General features: G+C 33.3%; 3 protein-coding genes and 1 long non-coding RNA gene across 4 annotated transcripts; 2 read left to right on the forward strand and 2 right to left on the reverse strand.

Moving 5' to 3' along the window:
• The first annotated feature begins 4,345 nt into the window (after positions 1 to 4,345).
• LOC111807517 (S-adenosylmethionine decarboxylase proenzyme 4) lies at positions 4,346 to 5,771 on the forward strand. The gene has a single exon (XM_023693264.1). It carries the CDS (start codon positions 4,392 to 4,394, stop codon positions 5,448 to 5,450), a length of 1,059 nt encoding a protein of 352 aa, XP_023549032.1. The 5' UTR covers positions 4,346 to 4,391; the 3' UTR covers positions 5,451 to 5,771.
• Positions 5,772 to 9,666: 3,895 nt separating this feature from the next.
• On the forward strand, positions 9,667 to 11,640 carry LOC111807212 (probable protein phosphatase 2C 35). Its single transcript, XM_023692828.1, has 2 exons — positions 9,667 to 11,245; positions 11,330 to 11,640. Exons 1-2 carry the CDS (start codon positions 10,346 to 10,348, stop codon positions 11,465 to 11,467), a joined length of 1,038 nt encoding a protein of 345 aa, XP_023548596.1. The 5' UTR covers positions 9,667 to 10,345; the 3' UTR covers positions 11,468 to 11,640.
• A 593-nt stretch (positions 11,641 to 12,233) lies between these two features.
• LOC111807215 lies at positions 12,234 to 13,017 on the reverse strand. The gene is made up of 2 exons (XR_002816926.1): positions 12,497 to 13,017; positions 12,234 to 12,395 (listed from the first exon to the last, which is right to left on the reverse strand). It is a non-coding gene; the product is annotated as an uncharacterized LOC111807215 (long non-coding RNA).
• A 575-nt stretch (positions 13,018 to 13,592) lies between these two features.
• Positions 13,593 to 14,406, reverse strand: LOC111807214. The gene is made up of 3 exons (XM_023692829.1): positions 14,210 to 14,406; positions 14,082 to 14,127; positions 13,593 to 13,820 (listed from the first exon to the last, which is right to left on the reverse strand). Exons 1-3 carry the CDS (start codon positions 14,327 to 14,329, stop codon positions 13,765 to 13,767), a joined length of 222 nt encoding a protein of 73 aa, XP_023548597.1. The 5' UTR covers positions 14,330 to 14,406; the 3' UTR covers positions 13,593 to 13,764.
• Between the last annotated feature and the right edge of the window lie 9,326 nt (positions 14,407 to 23,732).

Raw genomic sequence — 23,732 nt, forward strand, 5'->3', positions numbered from 1 at the left:
CAAAACTGACAATATCTGTTAACGATTGATTTGTGATTGAAAGTGTTTTAAGGCGTGCAAAATCCGTAGCCATATATGGCGGCTATCAGCTAAATTGTTGTAGCACTGTGCCGATTGTCGCACAAACACAAGCGTCGCAAAGTGGGGACGACTTGTCGAACTGAAAAAAGACAAAACAGGGGGGGGGGGTCGTCTGTGGGCCCACTAAGTTGAGCTGTTGGGACACACGTCGGATGATTTTGTGGTTCGGTGGGCCCACTTATGGTGGTTGTCGGGGGTACACATAGCCGATTTGTGGGACCCAATCATAGAGTTGGAGAAGGAAGATCCATGATTCTTGGGTGTGCTAAAGGCTTATGGTGTTCCCAAAAACCCTAAAGTTTTCCCTTGTGGGCCCCACCGCCCTTTCTGCTTCTCCCACACTAACAAAACCCTAATTATATATATATATATATATATATATATATATATATATATATATATACTTGACACAATCGCACTTTCGGAGGCAGCGGACTAGCGATTGTGCGACCCTCACTTTCCAGCGACAAGTGAGTTAAGTCAATTTGTTCTTGCGTCGCCTACGGCCAAGAGAAAGATAACAACGGCTTAGCATATATAACCTTGGGTAGGGAGAAGTTGACGACTATATATATATATATATTTTTTAATAATAATATTTTTTTTTTTTTTTAAGATTTAATAAGAAGAGATATTGATAATTAAAAGTAGTTTTTGGTTGACCATTTTTCCAAACTCATATATATATAATTTTTTTTTAAGGTATGATTTTAAGAATATATTTTATTGAATGAACTCTAATCTATTCATTATCTTTGACGTGCAACTAAATCACGAGTCATTCTTCAGCAAACTCGTCATACCCATCTTGATTAAACTCTCATAATGTGTTCTATGCAAGTAAATCACAAGGGAGGCCACGTTAAACGACTTTTTTTAGAACTCTTATGGTTTCTAATCTCGTACTCCGTTCATATGCTATTAATGTTTATTCTAAGAATAGAGTGGAGACTAAATTACAGGTCATTTGTGTCATGGACACGTGCTTTGAAATCCTGAGACGGATGGTGATACATAATGAGCTATTGCGGGCAATATTTGTTAATGGTAGACTTAGGCTGTTACAAATGGTATCAAAGCTAGACACCGTGCGATGTGCCAGCAAGGACGCTAGACTCCTAAGGAGGGTGGATTGTGAGGTCTCACATCGGTTGGAGAAGGAAACGAAGCATTTTTTATAAGAGTGTAGAAACCTCTCCCTAATAGACACGTTTTAAAATCGTGAGGCTGATACGTAACGAACTAAAATGGACAATATTTACTAGTGATCGTAAATAGATTTTAAGCCAACTGACTTGTTCTATAGAGTAAGCTTCCTACGATTAGATCGTGAATCTCGAAAGAGTGTCGTAAATAGGTTATGCATAACAATAATGAAGGGAAGAAGAAGCTTGTTAGAATTCAATTATTGACCTAATCTTGTGGTGTGGAATAGTCTTAAATTAAAAGCTAAGAATTAGTGCGACAACGAAATAGGGAAATAGCACAGTTTTGACGGCACTCAATCATGTTGTTCCAAAAACACAAGTACCCTTTCTCCTAACTTCTCCTCTTTAACGGTGATTTAACAGTGATCTCTTTTCGATTAGCTAACGTGGGACTCCAATAATCATCATCGATCCTTTTCTCGAACATAGTATGTCATTGAGCCTCCTTTGAGAACTCCTTCTAAGTCTCCCTTGACGACTCCTTCTCGAGACCCCTCGAACAAAATATACTATTGAGTCTTCTCTTGCCCGATACTTGAGGATTTCTATTCACATGACTAAGTTAAGATAAGGGTATGACTCTGATACCACGTCAACTCATTCTCTGGAGCCCTCGAACAAAGTATATTATTGAGGCTTCCCTTGTCCGACACGCGAGGATTCTATTGACATGTCTAAGTTAAGATCAGGGTATGAATCTGATACCACGACAACTCATTCTCTGAAACCATCGAACAAAGTATACCATTGAGCTCTTCCTTATCCGACACTTAAGGTTTCTATTGACATGACTAAATTAAAGGTACGACTCTGAAATCATTGATAGGAACGGCACTTCACACTCCAAATTTGACCAATTGAATGCTAATTAAATGGATGAATTTTGTTTTTTTTTTAATGTTTCCCCTTTTGTGGGTTTGTTATGTTACATATAAATAGAGAGAAAGGGCATGCATTTTGGTACTGTTTTTGGGCACGTCTTGTTTTATTTATTTATTTATTTATTATTAATTCATAATAATAAAAAACAAAAAATAAAAATAAAAATTATTTGCTTTCTTAGGAATAGACAGACATGTTCTGTCCCTCACAACTTAGGTTCCTTTCATGGTTTTGTACTGTTCCTTCATCACCTTGTCCCTCTCTCTCTCTCTCAAACTAATTATTTATTTTTCTTTTTATTTTAAATCACTTTAACTAATTATTATTTTCCTAATTCTTACCAAATTAATTACGGAAAATTTTTAATTTTCATCGTTATAATAAAATCTGAAAATAATAATTATATCAATATAAATTATAAATTTTTACCAATAAATTAATTTAGACTATTTTGTAGAATAATATCGTTTTTAATAAATTTGAGCATTTTTTCATTTATTTCATTTTCTGAATTTTCACTACTTATTTATAAAATATATATATATATAATAATTTTTGTTGCTATTTCATATTAATTTATTAATGAAAATTAAAGATTTAAATTCATATAATTATTAGTTTGTAATCACATAATTTTAATAAATATAAATTGATTTTTTTCGCTACAATTAAAATAAATTTTTATGTAAAATTAGGACAATAAAATAAAATAAGTAAAAAAAAAAAAAAATTAAATCTTTACCCAATAATAGACTTTATTTCCCCAAATATTTTATTTAGATAATTCAACTATTAATTTTCAAGACAATATATATATATATATATATATATATTATACAAAGTCACTTCTAAAAAGGCAGATTTAATCATTGTTTTGAGACATATAAACACCAATTAAGCTCTAATTTACAAAATTATCCATATTTTAATATTTATTATAAGAATTTATATGATAATGTCCCATTAATCATCATTAAAAAAAAAAGATTTACGAAATAACTTCACAAATAAAATAATTATAATGTAAATTGGCTGTTGGGTATTAGAAAAACATGAAATATAATTGAGTTTATCCAATTTCCTTAATAAAAATAAAACCAAAATGGTGAATAATTAATTTAATTTAAATAAAATTAAAGTTATATGAAAACTTGGATGTTTAATTAATTAACACTAATCAAACAAATTAATCGAGTGATTAGTTTAGTTTAAACCATCCACTCTAATCTCATATCAATCATTAATTCATGGTTTATGCATTATAATGCTCCCAAATAATACCACCCATTCCTAATTTAAATATAAATTAAGAAATTTAAATATTTAGCATAAACTCCTATTATAATCCTCCCCTCGAACAAAGTACACTATAAGCCTCTTCTAAGGCTTATGGAGCTCTCGAACAGCTTCCCCTTAATCGAGACTCGACTTCTTTCTCTAGAGCCCTCGAACAAAATACACCATTTGTTCGACACCTTAGTCACTTTTTTACTACACCTTCGAGGCTCACAATCTTTGTTTGATATTTGAGGATTCTATTGTCAGGGCTAAGTTTAGGGCATGGATCTAATACCATATTAGGAATCACGACTCTCCATAATTATATGATATTGTCCACTTTGAGCATAAACTCTCGTAGCTTTGCTTTAGGCTTCCCAAAAGGCCTCGTACACCAATGGATGGAGATGTATTCCTTCACTCATAAATTCATGATCATTCCCTAAATTAACTAAAATGTACACTGAGGTGGACGGTGCTTCTACAACACAATTTTAAGTTTTAATGTCGTTCTTTTTTAATTTTAACAATTTCACAACGGGCATATTATTTATAATTTAAACACTTAAAATAAAAGAAATTAACGATAAAATTACAACATTTTAAATATTAATTTATAGTTTAAGAGGCCAAATTAAATTTTTTTTTCTTATTATTATTATAACCATAAGCAAAGAAATATATAAAATATATATATATATATATATATATATATATTGTTATTTGTTGTGGCATTATCATCTCTTATTCACTTGTTCATTATAATGCTCACAATCATTATTCTTGGTTGCCTCATCCGCATGCTCTCTTAACCTCTCTCTCTATATCTCTCTCTAAGCTTCCCATTATTCCCACCTATAAATTTCACCCTCTCCCATTCTCTCTCCCACCCTTTACTCTAATATTCTCTCTCTCTCTCTCCCAATCTCTCCACCTCTTTTAATGGCGGTTTCCGGTTTCGAAGGCTTCGAAAAGCGCCTGGAGCTCCATTTCTCCGGCGACGACCCAGTCTTCCTCAATGTGGGCCTTCGCCAAATCAGCTTCGATTCTCTGGAACAAGTCCTACGCGAAGTCCAATGCACCGTCGTCTCCGCCGTTGGTAACCATTACTTTGACGCTTACGTGTTATCCGAATCAAGCCTTTTCGTTTACCCAACCAAAATCATCATCAAAACCTGTGGGACCACTCAGCTACTCAAATCCATCCCTCCATTGCTCCACCACGCGCTTAATCTCGGCCTTACACTCTCCTACTGCCGTTACACTCGCGGTAACTTTATCTTTCCTCTGTCACAGCCTTTCCCTCACACAAGCTTTCACGACGAAGCTCTGTACCTTGAAAATACCCTCCCTAACCACCTCTGTTTCCGTAAGGCTTCCGTTATGCCTTCCAACCTCCCCTCACATGCTTGGCACGTGTTCTCCGCCTGCGATCAAACCCGTTTGCTTCCTGATTTTTACACGGTGGAAATTTGTATGACGGAGCTCGACCGGACTCTGGCTCGGAAATTCTTCCGCCGTCCCGGCGATGGAAAATCCGGCGACGCTGCCGGAAAAGAAATGACGGAACTCGCCGGAATCAATAAAATTAACCCCAATGCTCTTGTTTGTGATTTTGGGTTTGACCCTTGTGGCTACTCGATGAATGGAATCGACGGCGATCGGTACTCCACCATCCATGTCACGCCGGAGGACGGTTACAGTTACGCTAGTTTTGAGTGTGTTGGTTCGATTTACGACGACGACGACGACGGCGACGGCGAGGATTTGGTTCGGATGTTGAAGAGAGCGGTTCAGGTGTTCCGACCGGCGAAGGTTTCGGTGTCGACGACCTCCGCGTCGCATCGAGTGTGGGCGAGGGTGGTCGGAGCAATGGAGCCACTTGGATTGAAATGCCGGAGTTGTACGGCGGACGAGTTTCCGGCAATCGGAAGCGTCGTGTTTCAAACCTTCACCGCGCGCCGGAAAAAGCCGGTGGAATGCGGCGGCTGTACTAGATAAAAGAAACCAAGCCGGCGATTTTCTAGTCAGGGAGTTAGATGGAATTTTATCATTTATATGCCACGTGGCAAGAGTTCAGAGCATGATGATGTGGAGGAATTCAATTGGTTAATGAGAGTGATGAATGTGGGGTTGACTTGTTCCTTTTTTTTTTTTTCTTTTTAATTTATTTCTTTTTTCAGTTTAAAAAAAAAAAAATCCAAAAATGGGAAGTGGGGCTTCATATAGAGACATAGGGATGGTGACGTGGAAGTACCAAGAAGCTTGGGGCCTCTAAAATAATATATATATATATATATATATATATTTAAAAAAAAAAAATCATAAATTTCATGATAATGCACCCCACTTAGGCTTGTCACGCCTAAGATTTTTGAACCATTTTGTGTAGTAGTGGACAAAAAAAGCCAAAAAAAAAAAAAAAATTATAATTCCGTGTGCCACCCATTTAAGAAATTCGAACTTCTAACCTTTTAATCGAGCAATATACATTTATTATTTTTAAAGGTTTAATAAAAGTCAGACCGAACGGGTTAATGACTTGAATGACCTGATTAAGATTCACAACCCAATATTTTATTTTTGAGATGGGTTAGGTTGGGTAGTCAATTGTTCATTTTTTTAATTATTTAAAAATATTATATTTATCTACAAAAATTCATAATTTTTTTTTTTTTTTTTTTTTTTTNAATTTTTTAATTTAAAATTTAAAAAATTTAAAGTTTTGGGAAAAATAAGATTTGATTGGTTTTATTATATAATTAAAAATGTTTGTGTTGCATGATGAAGGCTGGCGTGGAAGGCACCCACCCAAGGCAGCCTATGATGAAAATAGTGTATGGTTTCGTGTCCAGACATTTTTATCATCCAACAGATACTCAGCCTGCCCTTTATTCCCCCTCTAATGCGTCCTCCACTTTTTTACCTTTTTTTTTTCTTCTCTCTTGGGGGGCCGCCCACATGTCGTGTAGGGCTACCCGCCCTACAATTGACCTCTCGATTGCATATTATCTCAATTTGAGCATAGCGCCGCCCACATATCGCTAGGGCTATCTGCCCTACAATTGACTTCTCGATTGCATATTATTTCAATTTGAGTATAGCTTAACTAATTGGTGACTAAGAATTTAGATATATTTGAATCTCTTCAACCAAACGTGTTGGTGAATAAGGTCGGGTAATTTGGTTTGTGTAGATTTTTTTGGTTAGAAATTCGAGCAATCCACTTATATCTTGAATAGATATCGGAAGGCAAAGAAATCGAGTGACAAATAGGACTTTGAGATCTGTCGTACCATTGTACGTATCGACCCGTATGGAGAATCCACTTATACCCTACTACACATAGAGAGGGAGAGAGGGGATAGGGGTAGGGAGAGGAATGAAATCCCAGTGTGTCAGTAGTGGGAGATATTTGGGAATTGAAATGGTCTCATTTACCTTCCATTTTGTCCCTTTGCTTTTGGACGGTTTCTTAGATTCTAAGGGCACAAGCCCTTTTGAGCTCAAAACGCTTCAAATTATTTACGTTAGAAATATTCATTTAACCTACGAAAATCTGCTCCGAAATGATGTGAAGAGTCTCCGTAGTTAGGAGAAATCTTTTATCTATTAATTAAATGAGACAAGGTTAACTTTCCGTCCTACCCCGTGTCACCGTCGTACTTCTTTAACTATGTGACATCGTGATCTTGACATACTCACAATAAGTCTCAAGGAGGAACTCAAGGTCCATTTACGATAAGAATGAGATGCATGTGATGGTGTTGGTTAGTCCAATTCTTAGATGACCAATGTGTTTCGAGACATCGAACAACATCACAACGAGTGGGTCATGTTGTTGGGAGAGTGTCTCGATAGAGTTGTTAGTTATGTCGCAATGATTGGACATACACATACAAACAACGTATGTGGCCGAATAAGCTTAGATTTTGCACAAGCCATGTTCTGTTGGCAAAAGTCCGACAATGCCACAAAGTTAAGCGAAAAATGATTATGATGCTCGAGTTTCCTTTAAGGCTTGCCGTGAGAGTGCCAAGATCACGACGGCGTACGGTTAAAAGTGTACGACCGTATCATTCTACTCACGTTAAATATGTGTGTACGGGAATACTATGTTGTAATATTGAAATTTGAGTTTATTAAATTTGTTAGAATGTTTTATATTTTTAATATAAATTCTATTTTATAAAAATTATCAATTAACTTTTAAAAAATATATATTACGAAAAAAAAATTAAAAAAAAAAACCTTAATTCTTTCGGGCTTTTTGTCAAACAGTTACGTGTAGGCGAGGCCATTTGTTTGGGCCCATCAATTTCCCAATGGGCCTAACGGGCCTCAACCAAAAACATATTGGGCTTACCAACTTCTCAAGATGAGTGGGCCTGGCCCAAATTACCTAACCGAAACCAGTATTCAGCTCAACTTCAATGATAGCTAGCAAGATTAATTAATTAATTAATTAATGGCGTATTTTAAAAAATAACAAAAATTGGAGAAAAAAAAAGAAAAACATAATATTTTAATATTAATGGAATTTACTAAATGACTAAAACACCATAAATGTGAGCTAATTAATTAATTAAGTTATATTTATTTGACTCGTTCTTAATGACAATAGAGAAAGATTGTGATTATCGACGTGGAGTTTATTTTTAATGCACTCGACGAATGGTTCTAAACTAGAATCAACTGAAATTTATACACCCGACCATCTCGAAATGAATTATTTTTTTACCATTTAACAGTGCTTACAATTTGGATATTGATTTTTTTTACTGTATGTTCTAATTTTTAATTAGTCGAGAATATATATTTTAGGTAGACGAGAAAAAAATAATGTATATAAATGATGGTAATAGTAAAATTCATTGAAAAATTATAATATATTTATTTAAAAAGGAGAAAAAGTATTAAAATTCAGATTTGAACAAAAAGGCAAAATTTGATGAGAATCTTTGTTGGATCTTCATAATTGACCTTTGATTTAATTTAGATTTGATAGTGTTATATTTATCCAAACATTAAATGATAACACAAACATTAAATGGTAACACAAAATCGTGTCGTTTGATGAAAGAATAAAATATCGTCTCAAAATTTTCTATTTATTTTTGTTGAGATCCGACCTAATTTTTTTTAATATAAATTTTATTAAAAAAATAATCATTATAATCACATGCTCTACAATTTAAATTTCAATATTATAACACCATTTTTAAAATACAAAAAATATACGACGTAGTTTTTAGTTTAAATATTACTATTAGAGTTTCAAAATTAACTAATTTATTTTTTTAATATAATAAAAAAATATTTTAATATGTGATAAAAAAAATATATTTATATCAGAAAGATGAGACTGAGACAGAGAATATAATCTTGTCTAGTTTTCCATTCCTCGTCTGAACGGGGTATCCCTTTCCCATTTGGGGCGGGTTCCCATGGCCCCGACTCCACATGAGACATCTCTGGCCATAAAACACGAGAAATAAGGCTCGAAATTTTCAAACCCTAAAAAAATCTACACCAACCACACAATTTGAAATATATATATATATAATCTTGTCTATTTTTGTATTGCCCGTCTAAACGGGGTATCCCTCTCCCATTTGGGGCGGGTTCCTATGGCCCCGACTCCACATGAGACATATCTAGCCATAAAACACGAGAAATAAGGCTCGAAATTTTCAAATCCTAAAAAAATCTACATCAACCACACAATTTGAAGAAAAAAAAAAACCTCAATTATAGACTTTTAACTGTTCATAACGGGACAATGACCAAAACTTGTACAAATAGTATCTTTAGCAACAAAATTAAGAATAATTTGGAAATTTCAGTCTTAAAGGTTTAAAAGAAAAGAAAAGAAAATTCATTTTTGACCTTAAATTTTTTGTGTTATTTGAATTTGGCCAATAATTGGGCCACAAATTAATTTTAATGAAAATCCGTATAAAAATATTTATAAATTCATTAATTTTAATTAAAAATATATATATTTCCACAATTTAATACGTCATAATCTCATGGGGTTTATTGGACGTCGCATAATTTCAATTAAAATATTTTAAAAATATTTATTTTAAATAATTAAAAAAATATATATATTATCACATGTGGACGAAAAAAAGAAAGAAAAATTAGAATTCTCCATTACCAGAAATTTAAAAAAAAAAAAAAAAAAAAAAAAAATTTTGGTAACAATTTTTCCATACTGTTTTTGGGTCACTTCGGTGTCCAATCTTGTACCTTGCCTGTGCTCTCTCTCTCTCATATTCTCTCACTGAAAGCTTCGAGTGTTTCTTCGTTGGCTTCAAAATCCCACGTTACATCAACTCTTTCCACTACAAATTTTGTTCATAGGGTTAATTTTTTCTCGATTTCTTCGCTTTTTCTATCGCCTCGAGCTGTGATCCTTCTCCAAAAGCGTAATAGAATTTTCCCCGCTCCATTTCGCCTCCCCCTTTCCTCTGTTTTTTGTTCATAACTTGCTGTTACTTATCAATCGCTTGCTTGAAATATTATCTGTTCTTGTTTGTTCAGATTAATTACTTGATTTTTGATCCCCTATTCGGTGCTTGCCTTTGCGTCAGGAGGAAATTTACTCGAAGTAAAAGTAAGGTTTCGTTTGAAGGTTTTCTCTCTGTCTTTGTACATAGATTTTGCTGTTCATTTGCGTCTTCTCAACTTTTCTTCTGAAAATCTGGCTTTTCCTCTTGGAAAAATGATGGGATTTGGTTAGATAATGTAAGAAATATCCGGGTTTTGCTACAGAGTTGGGTATTTTGTAAATTTATGGTACTTTTTCTTTGAGGACTTTCATCGAACACCTTGCCTGCAAGTTCGAACTCTCAGTTTTTCTAGTTTTCTGTATCTTCCATTTGAAAAACATGGGTTGTATACACACAAAATGTTGCTGTTCCTACCCAAAATCGTTGGTTGGAGAATCCCAAGACTTTCATCAAGAAGATAAGAACACAGTGATCGAAAGATCATTGGAGTTCATTCCTGTTGCTTCCCACAACTATCATTTGGAATACTTGGTGCTGTCTCGGCGTGGGTTCTACCCTGAATCCCCTGATAAAGAAAATCAAGACAGTTTCTGCATTAGAACAAGTATTCAAGGTAACCCAAATGCTCATTTCTTTGGTGTTTTTGATGGGCATGGTCAATTTGGAATGCAGTGTTCAAATTTTGTGAAGGATAAGCTAATAGAAAAGCTTTGTAATGATCCCAAATTGTTGGATAATCCTGTACAAGCTTATAATTCAGCATTTTTGTGTACAAATGATGAGCTGCATACAAGTGAAATTGATGATTCAATGAGTGGAACAACTGCTATTACAGTTCTTGTTGTTGGGGATACCCTTTATGTGGCCAATGTGGGCGATTCAAGAGCTGTAATTGCAGTTAAGGAAGGGAACCGTGTCCTTGCCAAGGACTTGTCAAACGATCAAACACCATTTAGAAAGGATGAGTATGAGAGAGTTAGGCTTTGTGGGGCTAGAGTTCTTAGTGTTGATCAAGTGGAAGGGCTTATGGATCCTGATATTCAGTGCTGGGGCGATGAAGAGAGCCAGGGCGGTGACCCGCCTCGACTCTGGGTTCAAAATGGTTTGTATCCTGGGACTGCATTTACCAGGAGCATAGGAGATAGTACTGCAGAGAAGATTGGTGTAATTGCTGTTCCTGAGGTTTTAGTTCTTCCGCTTAAGGCTAATCATCTGTTCTTTGTGGTTGCTAGTGATGGAGTTTTCGAGTTCCTTTCGAGTCAAACTGTTGTTGATATGGTACGCAATGTGATCGATTTCTAGTAAAACCGTCATGATATCTCGCGTGTTAAAATTTCTGATGTTTTCTTTTTGTTCGTATAGGCATCAAGTTATGCAGATCCTCAGGATGCGTGCACTGCCATTGCAGCCAAGTCGTATAAACTATGGATGGAACATGAAAATCGAACCGATGATATCACGATCATTATTGTTCATATAAAAGGCTTGTCTAATGTATGAAATTTACGAGGATTATTTCGGCCATTTTTTGTTCTCGAATATGATTATGATATAGTTTTCGACGGCCGAATGCAGAATTATATTGGATATGAAAAAAGAAAAAAAGTTATGACACATTTTGATATGAGCCTATATTTTGATATGAAAATTAATGGTTCAATGCTTAGCTTTCTCATACCTATCAATTCATTAGCCTGTAAACCATGTTCCTACCTCCCTTGTTTGAGTGGTTCTAACTCTAGATAATATAGGAGATTGCTTCTTTGAGAATCGATTTCTCAAATCTACCTACCGAACTGAACTCTCAAGATGTCGTTGCAACAAATCAGAACCCGACAATTGTGGTTCTAACTCTAGATAATGAGAGACCTTTATAATGGTAAAACCCGACAATTGTGATTCTAACTCTAGATAATGAGAGACCTTTATAGTGGTAATCTCTTCTATTTTACATCATTGAAAAAAAAGTGTTCACTCAAAAAGTCATTCCAAACTAACTTGTAGGCGCATTTTCTTACGTAACATCCCTCTACTAGCAGAAAAAAGACTTGCTACGAAACCTAGAAGGTAATATGTGAGATCCTACATTGATTGGAGAGGGAAACGAGTGTCAGCCAAAACGTTGGGTCCTAAAGGGGGGTGGATCATGAGATACCACATCGGGGGTGGAGGAGAACGAAAAATTCTTTACAAGGGTGTAGAAACCTTTCCCTAACAGATACATTTAAAAGCACCTAGAGGAGAAGTTCGAAAGGAAAAGCCCAAAAAGAACAATATCTACTAGCGGTGTGATTGTATTCTTGAATTTCTGATCTCACTTTGTTTATATACTTGACAAGGAGAAACAATTACTCATCTTCCAGCTTAGCATTGGACCAACTAAGTTGATAGAGACAGAGAAGGTTGATAAGAGATCGAAAGTGAAAATCTACAGTTCCATTAAAAGGACAAGACAAAGAAGGGAATTTAATGAGGTGGGTTAACTTCAAAGCTCAATGATAAACAAGTTTCAGACCCCACTCTTGTTACCTTGTCTCTTCAAATACTGGCTGGCATGGTATGGTATATAGAGAAAACTTCCCCCCTTTTTCTTCTGTTGCTCAAGGTAGATCCATCCCCGATAAGTGTCATGTCAGTAGTTTAGTAAACTTGTGGCTGATCATCACCAATTGTTGGTCAGAGGGCCCTGAAAAATACATGATTTCAAACAAATTTCTTATTTCAATGTTGTTGTATGATTCTGATTCAAATTCTCAGATCTCAGATCACGAGCAGAAATAAAACTAACATAAGCATAGCTCGACAGCAACTAATATATACTCAAAAAGAGGTAACGAGCAGATAATATATAATCTTTTGTTGTATGATTCTAATTCTCAGATCTCAGGTCACGAGTAGATATAGAACTAACATAAGCATAGCTGGACAACAACTAAGATATACTCTTTTTTGAGGTAACAAGCAGCTAATATATACTCTTTTGTTGTATGATTCAAATACTCAGATCTCAGGTCACGAGCAAAATAGGGCTAACATAAGCATAGCTCGACAGCAACTAATACATACTCTTTTTTGAGGTAACGAGCAGCTAATATATAGTCTTTTGAGATTCAAATTCTCAGATCTTAGGTCACGAGCAGAAATAAGACTAACGTAAGCATAGCTCAACAGCAACTAATATATACTCTTTTTTGAGGTAACGAGCCGCTAATATATACTCTTTTGTTGTATGATTCAGATTCTCAAGATCTTAGGTCACAAGCAAAAATAGGGCTAACATAAGCATAGCTCGACAGCAACTAATACATACTCTTTTTTGAGGTAACGAGCAGCTAATATATAGTCTTTTGAGATTCAAATTCTCAGATCTTAGGTCACGAGCAGAAATAAGACTAACGTAAGCATAGCTCAACAGCAACTAATATATACTTTTTTTTTTTTGAGGTAACGAGCCGCTAATATATACTCTTTTGTTGTATGATTCAGATTCTCAAGATCTTAGGTCACAAGCAGAAATATGGGTAATATAAGCATAGCTCGACAGCAACTACTATATACTCTTTTTTGAGGTAACGATCGGCTAATATATACCCTTTTGTTGTATGATTCAAATTCTCAGGTCACGAGCAGAAATAGGGCTAAGATAAGCATAGCTTGACATAATGATAAGGTTTCAGAACAATCAAGCTTTTAGATATCTCAAAATACGTTTAAACGAGTCAATATAACAAAATTGTGAATGAGTAAAGCCAATATCTTAGATGTTATCTGGTACACTATGCTCCTTTCCAGAACCTTCACTTGCCATGGCCAGTTTTCCTTCTCTCATTGCAAGCCTTCAAAGCTTGAACTTCTGCCAGACAAATCAGTGGTGAGATCATACATTAGAACAGTCATTTTAGATGAAAATTTAAGGGATTACTTAGAATAGACATTGAAATTTCAAATTTGTAAGAATCAAGCGAGATGTTGGCCGATTGCTACAATGAATTCCAGTTCGATCTAAGGGATAAATACTTCAAACGAAAAAATAAAATAAAATCTATACGATTCAGAGATGAACCTAAACAATCCTAAAATTTAGAACCAGAAGAAATGAGAGATGGCGGCGTACCAGCCTGGCAATCTTTCCAGTTCCTGTTAGTTTTGATAAGACATTCCTGAAAATTTGCAGTTCAGGGCTTAGGGTTTTAGCAGAACGTAAAAAAGAAGAAGATGACGATCGCAACGGCCACGAAGAACCTGTAACGATAAGTAGAAAGAGGAGCACTCATTGAGCTGCTTGACGTTCTCGTCGTCGGCGTCGGCGTCGCTCCCGTGAAGCGGCGGCTGATTCTCCGGCGAAATCGGCGGATTCCCCATTTTTCTTCGTTCAGGTACGACGCTAATTTTACAGGCAGTTCGAACTGCTCAAGTTAAGGGAATAATTAAAATGGAATTTTCCTGTATTATAGGTTTTTTTTTTTCATATTAACGTTACTTATTTTTAATTAAAATTAAAAATAATTATTATTATTAACTATAGTAAATTATATTATACTTTTTCAAATTTTTTATAGAATAAAAAGGGCTAAATTGTAGCCATTATTATAAAACTTTCTATTGGTAGCAAATATTGTCTTGCATATATATTTTTTTTTTTTGGTTTCTCCTCAAGGGAGTGAATCGTTGGATCCCACATCTCAGTTGGAGCGGAGAACGAACCATAGCTTATAAGGGTGTGAAAACCTCTCCCTAAGAAACGACTTTTAAAACTGTGAGGCTAACAACGATACGTGACAGGCCAAGTGGACAATATCTACTAGGGGTAGACTTGAGCTGTTGCATAAAATGAATAAAAGTGTTATTCGAATACAATTCCCTAAATAAAATTTAAACCCTAATAAATCGAATAAACGTGTTCACTCGAGCACAACTCACTAGATAATCCCCAAACTCTAATAAAATGAATATACATGTTCATTCAAGCATAATTTACTAGATAAATCCTAAACCCTAATAAAATGAGTAAACGTGTTCATTTGAGTAGATCACTAGACAAACCTTGAACCCTAATAAAACGAGTAATTTGAGCAGCTCACTAGACAATCCCTAAACCCTAATAAAACGAGTAAACATGTTCATTCGAGCAGCTCACTAGACAAACCCTAAAACCTAATAAAATGAGTAAACGTGTTCATTCGAGCAGCTCACTCGACAAATCCTAAACCCTAATAAAATGAGTAATCGTATTCATTCGAGCACAACTTGCCAGATATTATACTCAGCCCATTTGTTCCATCCACCAAGAGTTGGATCATCAAAAGCCCAATGCCCTTTTCCGAAATATCAGTAATTCAAAATATTTAAAATTAAAAATTAAAAAAGAAAAAGAAAAAAGCAAAATAAGATATTATCTTCTTTTTAAAATAATAATAAGATCACATATTCTGAAAGGAAAAATAAAAACTATTTAAAAAACCTATTCTGATAATCATAGCCCTGGTTAACAGAAGGATGAGAGGTTCTTTAATGGCGGACGCGGAGGCTGTGATAGCCGAGAAAACCATTACGAAAAGGATTAAGAATCTGATTGAAGAGTACAGAAATGTAGACGAAACGACTCGCCTAATGGATCGGCTGGATTTGTTGAAGAAGATGAACGCATTGAGAGGCGTAGTGGAGGAATGGGCGGAATGTCTGGCCTTCCGCAACTCGGCGAAGTTTTTCAAGCCCAACAATCATGGCGGAAACGTTATGAGGAAGACGATGATGAAAAGAAAAACGAAGAAGAAGAGCAACAAAAAGAAACGGAAAGCCGGCCAAAGCTTCAAAAGATGAGTACAAATTGTTCTTTTGGATTTTGGATTTTGCATTTTTTGTGTTCAATTCTTTTGTTGCACAAAACTAGGGTTCTTTCTGAATTTTAAAGAAATTAGTAAAAATTGTTTTCGGTTCGTACTCAGATGAATAACTCCACGAAGATGATTATCAAGATCGTTTCAATTCACTTGGCTAACACACTTACCAATCATGCTCGAATGAATATCTCCGTTCGTGAATCTCAAATGAGAAGATGATCTCCTTCGTCGAGAAGTTCTGAAGAATGAACACGAAAATGATCATTCAATTGTTTTAAGCAGTTTTGAAAGAAATAATAAAATAGATTGAATTCGTGTATGAAGTGCCAAAACAATGTGTAATCCTCTTCATTAATTGCGTTCATCGTCGGATCATCCTCCGAAGGATAAGAACAAAAGAAATCTTGAGGTTTTTTTTTTTTTTTTTTTTAAATAACTTAATTTACAATCTACTCCATCCACAAAAATCATGTGGTAAGGATGATTCAGACATGAGCGATGATCATAATTTCAAGAAAAGTAAATCAAGATTCATCTGTTTAATCTATGTACGGAACCTGAATTTCAATTAGGCTATTAGGAAATCATACGAGCTCAAGGTGTTCTTTAATGGCGGAAATCTCAGCCATGTTAAGAAGAAATTAAAGAGAAAGGAAGAGAGAGAAGGAACATTCGGATGCTGAAGAACTGCAAGAACATGGGTATGGCTACCAGAAATACAGAATCTTCATCAGATTTGTATTCTTATTATATTCAGCTTCGTAATATCAAACAGAAGAAAGAAGAAAAAAAATAACTAACAAAGCCCTCGAGACTCAAAGAAATTTCACAACAGAGCAGAAAATTAATCATTCAAAGCGCAAACTACTTTTCTCCCAATATTTGCAGAAATCAAACCCATACCCACCCGAATTACTGTTCTTCCGGCCTAGACTTTAGCTAAACTTACAATACACAGAATTTCTTCCCCGTTAAACAAACCTGGATCATCATAAATACACGATATTATATGATATACTTCTTCTTTTAATCTGATTTACCTGTCTCGTTGGCTCGATTTTCCGATCTACCACCGTTTAAAAAAATCACGGCAGTTCAGATCTGGACAAATCGAAAGAGACATTAGAAAGATGAGAGATGAGAAATGGACGAGAGATGATTTTCGAGATGGATTTAAGATCCAAATTCAAGATCTGGAGAAGATCTCATGCGTCGAGCCGAAGCAAACGCCTCAGATCTCTGGTAGCCGAGTCGTCAACGATGGTGGATACATGTTTCTTCTTCGAGAACGACGGTAATGGAAGAGAACTAGGACACGGCGACATCGAAAAAGCCGATCCGGCGTACACGTCGGCTTTACCGGCTATCGGACACCTAACATCAACAATCCGTATCTGTTTCGGTATCATTTCCGGCGCCGGTCCCAGCCTCTCGGTCCCACACACGACCAGATTATCTCCTTCCTTCCTAAGAGCTTCGCTCTTGATCTTCGAATCGAGCGATTCACCTCGCCTCAAGATCGTAACCTTCTCCATCACCAAACTAGTCTTCATCGACTTCAAATCGTCGGAACTCGATCTCTTCGAGACCGACGGCTCCGAATGATTCGAAACAAACCGCTTCCGCTGCTCCGGCCGTTCCGACCGAGCCGCCGTCTTCCTGTTAGATCTAGAATTATAATTGCAAACATTCGAATCATAGTTTCCATAAGAACTCCTCCGGCGACAAAACGGCGCTGGTGGAACTCTGATCCTTTCGATCAAACAATCCTGAGGCCGTAGGATCTCAGTCCCCATGGATGAAAGAAGTAAAAATCCCTAATAAATCTCCCAAAAACAAACGAAAAAAAAGGTTAAATAACCAAAGAACAAACGCTACAGGACTGGTGAGTTCCTTCCTCTGAAACTAAGAGCTTCAACCCTCGTCTCTCCTTCCTCACACGGTACCAAACAACCAGACGGGAGACTAGAACAAGAACAAGAAGAACAAGAAGAAGAAGGGTATTATCGTCTTTTCAACTCCTTTTTCCCTCCCGGATTCCCTCTATGTATTTCTGCTCTGCTAAGGCTTTGTTTGGTCTTCAGGTCGCTCGAGGTGAGATATATAGCGAAAGAGAGATTGAGGATAAGCGAGACGGCGTCGTTTCGTGGAAGATGAAAAGGAAAAAAAAGAAAAAAAGAGCGTTGGTCTAATCTTAATCTCACCGACCCCTCGCAAAATGACGCGTGAAGACAGAAAGCGATTGGCCGCCTTGTTTGAGCGAGAAGAGAGAGAGAGTATACGTGGCAGAAAATGACTCGGTCTTTGAGGGTGTCCAACTCACACGGACCCCGTTTTAACGGGAACCGTCAAGTCGCCGTTACATTGCGAAGCTTTCACGTCGTTGTCCTTAACCATTTATTGATGACGCCGTTGGGATCAACAAGTGTTAGTTGTCGTTTTGTGCTCTTTTACATGGAAATTATTTGGGTGGGCCCCCACGTGCTTTGGTTGGGCTCAAAGTCGCTAACCCCGTATCATTATTGCTTCGGTTCGGCTACGGTGAGAACCGTGTATTTTCCATTTCTTCTAAATTACTCGCCGATTAATCGTCTCCGATTTCAATCAATCGCGATGTTTTTGGTCAACAATTTCATTTATTATTTTTATGTAATAATTTAATTCTCCCTAACTTTATAAAAAATTACATTCAATCTTAGTAATATTTTTTTTTACAGCGTTACTTATTAAATTATTGGAACTAACAATTAATTAATTAAAATTGATAAGTTAAAAGCATAGACAATATTAATATATATATATATATATATATATATATGAATAAACTATATTTTAAAATATATATATCGTTTAATATATAGTTTATTTAAGGTAGGGTTATGTTGACTTGACCCGAACCAACTCAATATTCAAGCATGGCATCTCTTATAAATCTCATTAATAAGTGACTTGGTTGGGTGGTTTTAAATATTCCAACCCTTACTTTTGACCATTTAAAAGGGTTAGGTTACCTACCGATTACCCTTAATAATTAAGTTTTGTGATTATTTAATAAACCCTCCCTCGTTTTTTTTTTCGGGTAATAAGAAAAACAATAAAGTCACCTAAACGGTAAAAAAAAAAAACGTAAGTCGTTCGTTGAAAGGTTAAAGTTAAATTCGTCTCACTACATATTCGGATGAACTTTATTCTAAAAAGAAACGTTAAATTACAAAAATACCCTTGAAGTGAAAAAACGTTATTGTTCTTTCAAAAGCTTGAATATTACTCGTGATTCTAGTAGAAATCCATTAGAATGCTATCAAAAATTAGAATTAAGTGCGTTATTGCTATTGTCTCGAGAGTGAAAAGCAAGTTGTTGATCAGTAAAAATATGGAAATGTATGTGAATGATGTAAAGACCGACTTTTTACTTCTTATTAGGTACTGAGTGCTTACGACTCAGAAGTCAGATGACACTGATCGGAGCTGCCACGCAAGATATTCCAGTAGAGAGCTATTGTCCTTGTAGTTGGATTGAGAGCAACGATAGGTTAAGAGAAAGCGGTTCTTCTTGTTTTTCCTAGATAAAAAAAGATTCTCATAACCGCGTCTCTCAATTAAAATTATTTTAAATATTTATAAAATGGTTTAAATTAATAAAAATAATACATTTTAAACAAAATTTGAGTATTTTTCTAATAATTTAACCTAAAAAAAAAACAATTCCTAGCTACCTTGATTGTATAATCTAAAAAGTGAATAACAAGATAGGAAAAAGAAAATAAAAGAAGGAAAAAGAAAAATAAAGTAGGAAAAAAAGGAAAAGGTGAGTGGACCTTGATTTTTATGTTCCCACAAAATAAAAAATAATAAAAAATAATAAAAATAAAATTTATTTATTTATTTATTTAAAGAATAAAAAAATTAAAGAATAAAGGGGGAACAAATCTACGAAGCTTTCAAGGGAGGTGGGGACAAAGTCAGAAGTGAAATGCAAGCAAGCAATAATGCTCTCTTGTCTCCTATGTACCTTTTTATTTATTTATTTATTTTATTTAAATTATATTAAATAATAAATAATAAATAATAATAATAAAGTAGGGTCCCATTCGGAATTGGTTCTGAAAATAGGAACAGAACCATTAGACTTGGGTATTGAAAATAGCAATAAATGAAATCAATTATTATTTTTTTTATTTTAAATGGTAAAAAAAAATTAATAATTTAATAGCCAATAATGTTTTAATTTTGTTTTATTATTAATTTAATAATAAGCTTTTTATTCTAATAATTTATATTTAATTACAAAGAATTATATTTGAAATCAATAAATATTTACAAACTAAATAAATAATATAAAATTGCTAATCAGATTATAATTTAATAAAAAATTGTTGCATGTGACAACATAATAGATTAGTATAATTTTTGTTGTTTGGGTGGGAAGAAATTTAATAATAAAAAAATATAAATAAGAGAAGAATAATTGAAAAATAATTGATTAAAAAATTGTCGGTCTCATTTATAGAAGAGGGAGAAGCGACAGTAATGTAAAATAATTAATGAAAATATGTGGAGTCTATAAAATAAATAATGAGAATGATATGAACCACGATTTAAGAGCTTATAAAATAAACATCGTTCCAAGTTTAAGGATATTTTTTAAATAAAAATATAAAACTAACGGTATTAAAAAATTTCTAAAAAATAAATAAATTATATATATATATATATATATATATGTAAAGATATATAATTTAGTAAATTAATAAATAACGAATAATATTTAAAAATAAAAAAATAAAAACAGTAGACCGGTAGCTGTCATTTGATTGGGTAGTCAACCAATAATTCGAACATTTTTAATATTAATTTTTTAGAATTATTAATTAAATAAAATCAACTATCGTTTAAAAAAATATTTATAGGTAATAGAAAAAAGCCGCCCATTACAATTTCATTAAGTGTATCCATATTTGTTACGAGTAATATTGGTTTCGTATGAAATTAAAAAGAACAAGTTGAAATATAATTTATTTTAAAATCCCACTTTCATAATTTTGGTAATTATTAAATCAAGCTGCTGTTAATTGATTGTTGATTTTTTTAAAAAAAATTATTTAATTTATTTTATAACGATTTAAAAAATAATTACATATTGTATTTTATTATTGGAAAAATAAGTATTATTATAATTTTAACCATTTAAACTACAAATATGAAGAAAACATTTATTACAAGGGTATGAAAAACTAGACACGTTTTAAAACAGTGAGACTGATGTTAATATGTAATGGTACAAAGTGGACAATATCTATTAACGGTGAGCATGGACTTTTATGGATAGTATCATAGCCTAACACCAAGCGGTATGCCAACGAGGACGTTTGCCACCCAAGAGTGGTGGATTGTGAAATCTTATATTGGTTTGAGAGGGAAGCGAAACCAAACATTCATAAGGATGTGAAAACCTCTTTTTAGTAGACACAATTTAAAACTACGAGATTGATGACGATACATAGTAGACCAAAACTGATAATATTTGCTAACCGTGGACTTGACTATTACAAATGAACCATAACCACTAACCAAATTTAAATAAAAGAAAACGATAGTAATTATATAAAAAGTGAATACACACATACATATATACATACCTATATATATATATACCTACATATATATATATACATACCTATATATATATATATATATATATATATATATATATATATATATATATATATATATATATATATATATATATATANTATATATATATATATATATATATATATATATATATATATATATATATATATATATATATATATATATATATATATAAAGTTTACATTCAAAAGTCCTAGTCAACCTCTCTAAGAAAAATGTTAAAAAAAAAAATTAAATTACGAGTTTAATGTTTAAAATTTGAAAATTAAAAAATGTTCGTAAATTTTGTATTTAATAAATTTATAAATTTTGTTTGGTTTAAAACCACAAATTATTTAAATTTAAAAGTATAAAAAAAATAATTTTATTATTTTAAATTAAAATTAAAATTTACCATAAAATAAAAATAAAAATAAAAATAAAAATAAAGATCTCCTTCCTGGAAAATTCATCCATAAATGGGAGGGGGTTAGATGGAATTAATTAGTTGTGGAAAATTTCAAAGAATAAATGTTTTAATAAATGAAAAATAAAATAAAAAATATAGAAAGAAAGCAAGTTGAATGTGACGTGTCAAAAGATGCCGTGAAAAGACCGAAGGGAAAGTCACGAGCGCCCCCGATTGTCCCCTCCAACACGTGTCCTTACATTAGAGGCCGTGTAAACCTTCGATTATCAATAAAGTTATAGATAAATAAATAAATAAATAAAAACTATATTCTACTTTCAAATAACTTTCAATTATGCATAAACAAAAATTAATTACACCAATATACCTTATTTAGTTAATTTTTGTTTTTTGTTTTTTTTTTTTTAACTTTGAAATTTATTTAATATATATATATATATATTATTAAGGAATTTTTTAAATAAAATACTTTATAAAATTGACTTAAAAAATATATTATCATATTTTAATGGTAAAAATTAAATCAACAATTTAATAGTAACTGGGGAAATAATCCGGTGCGGGCGGTGTAGATGAAGTTTTCCTATTCGACCTTCAAAAGCGAGAGATTGGATTGGTGGCTTCAGATTGATTAGATCTCAGCCACACAAAAAGGCAACATTTAAGCCTCAAACTTTGGGTCCCACCTCTTCAATCCATTATCTACACACGTGTCAATAATTTCACCAAGCAAAGTTAGATATTGATATAAAAATATCAAACTTAACCTATGTGAATCCGCTAAACCCTAAATTTTAAATCAATCATTTTCTTCAATTTTAAATATTTTTTATTTTAAAAGTCATCGACAATGTTATTAATAATTTCCATACGAATGTCTGAACATAATTTTGTAGATAAAATATTTATTACCTGTATAAGTTCGAATGTCTGATCATTTACCCATACGTTTATTTTATAGCCGAAAATAAGGCATGTGTAAATGTTTGAAGCTCCCACAGTACACAAAAAAATTTATCGAATAAGCGGCTACAATGTGGTATTTATTAAGATGATCATTAGGGGTTGGTTGGATCGGTAACTCAACGGAACCCAACTCTCTATTTTCGGGTCGGCTCGGTTCAAGTTGTTGGATTGTTGAATTTTTTTCTACACCCCTAATAACCATTGAGTGTGCGTTAAAAAAATTATAATTAGTTTTTTATATATCGAGATCGAGACACGATCTAGACTCCTACCGGTTACAACCTAAATGGGCTTGCCACTAATATCCATATAGAAAGCCCACAAATAAAGTAGGTCAGGCCCATTTAACCCAAAATGGGCCTCATTCATAAAGGGTCCCACAGACCAATCCTAGGAATACGTGGATGTGTGATAGACAATGAAAACTCAGGACGACCACGGGAAGGAGTTTGTCTTGTCTGAATGCCTTATCCATTCACCAATTTTTTTTTTAATTATTATTATTATTTTTCCAAAACCACATATTTTCTTTAAATACGAATATTCAACGAGATAAATATTTTATGGCACAAAAAAAAAAAAAAAAAAAAAAATAAAANAATGCATTTTTGATAATTATTCTATTTTAGTTCATATAAAATTAAAGAAAATTTAAAATTATTTAATATTTACTTTTAAAAAAATAAATTTAGGATTTATGAGCCTCTCTTAATTTTTTTTGAAATATTATTTTTTACTCTGAATAAAAATTATTATTATTTCTTTAATTTCAATATAAATTAACTTCACATACTAAATTATTTATTAAAACTATATGAATTAAATTCAGACATTTCAAATGTAATGAATAAAATAAATTATTTTAAAAATGTAAAAAAAAAAAAAAAAAAAAAAA

This window comes from Cucurbita pepo, chromosome LG12 (assembly GCF_002806865.2).
Source record: "Cucurbita pepo subsp. pepo cultivar mu-cu-16 chromosome LG12, ASM280686v2, whole genome shotgun sequence".
In the NCBI taxonomy this organism is placed as follows: domain Eukaryota; kingdom Viridiplantae; phylum Streptophyta; class Magnoliopsida; order Cucurbitales; family Cucurbitaceae; genus Cucurbita; species Cucurbita pepo.

Bases quoted from the DNA above. Each gene is read 5' to 3' on its own strand.
- LOC111807517 (XM_023693264.1), top strand. From the start codon at position 4,392: ATGGCGGTTTCCGGTTTCGAAGGCTTCGAAAAGCGCCTGGAGCTCCAT.
- LOC111807212 (XM_023692828.1), top strand. From the start codon at position 10,346: ATGGGTTGTATACACACAAAATGTTGCTGTTCCTACCCAAAATCGTTG. The intron at 11,246-11,329 runs GTACGCAATGTG...TTGTTCGTATAG, and splicing joins GTCAAACTGTTGTTGATATG to GCATCAAGTTATGCAGATCC.
- LOC111807214 (XM_023692829.1), bottom strand. From the start codon at position 14,329: ATGGGGAATCCGCCGATTTCGCCGGAGAATCAGCCGCCGCTTCACGGG. The intron at 14,128-14,209 runs GTTCTTCGTGGC...GCAAATTTTCAG, and splicing joins CTTTCTACTTATCGTTACAG to GAATGTCTTATCAAAACTAA. The intron at 13,821-14,081 runs GTACGCCGCCAT...TTTGTCTGGCAG, and splicing joins CTGGAAAGATTGCCAGGCTG to AAGTTCAAGCTTTGAAGGCT.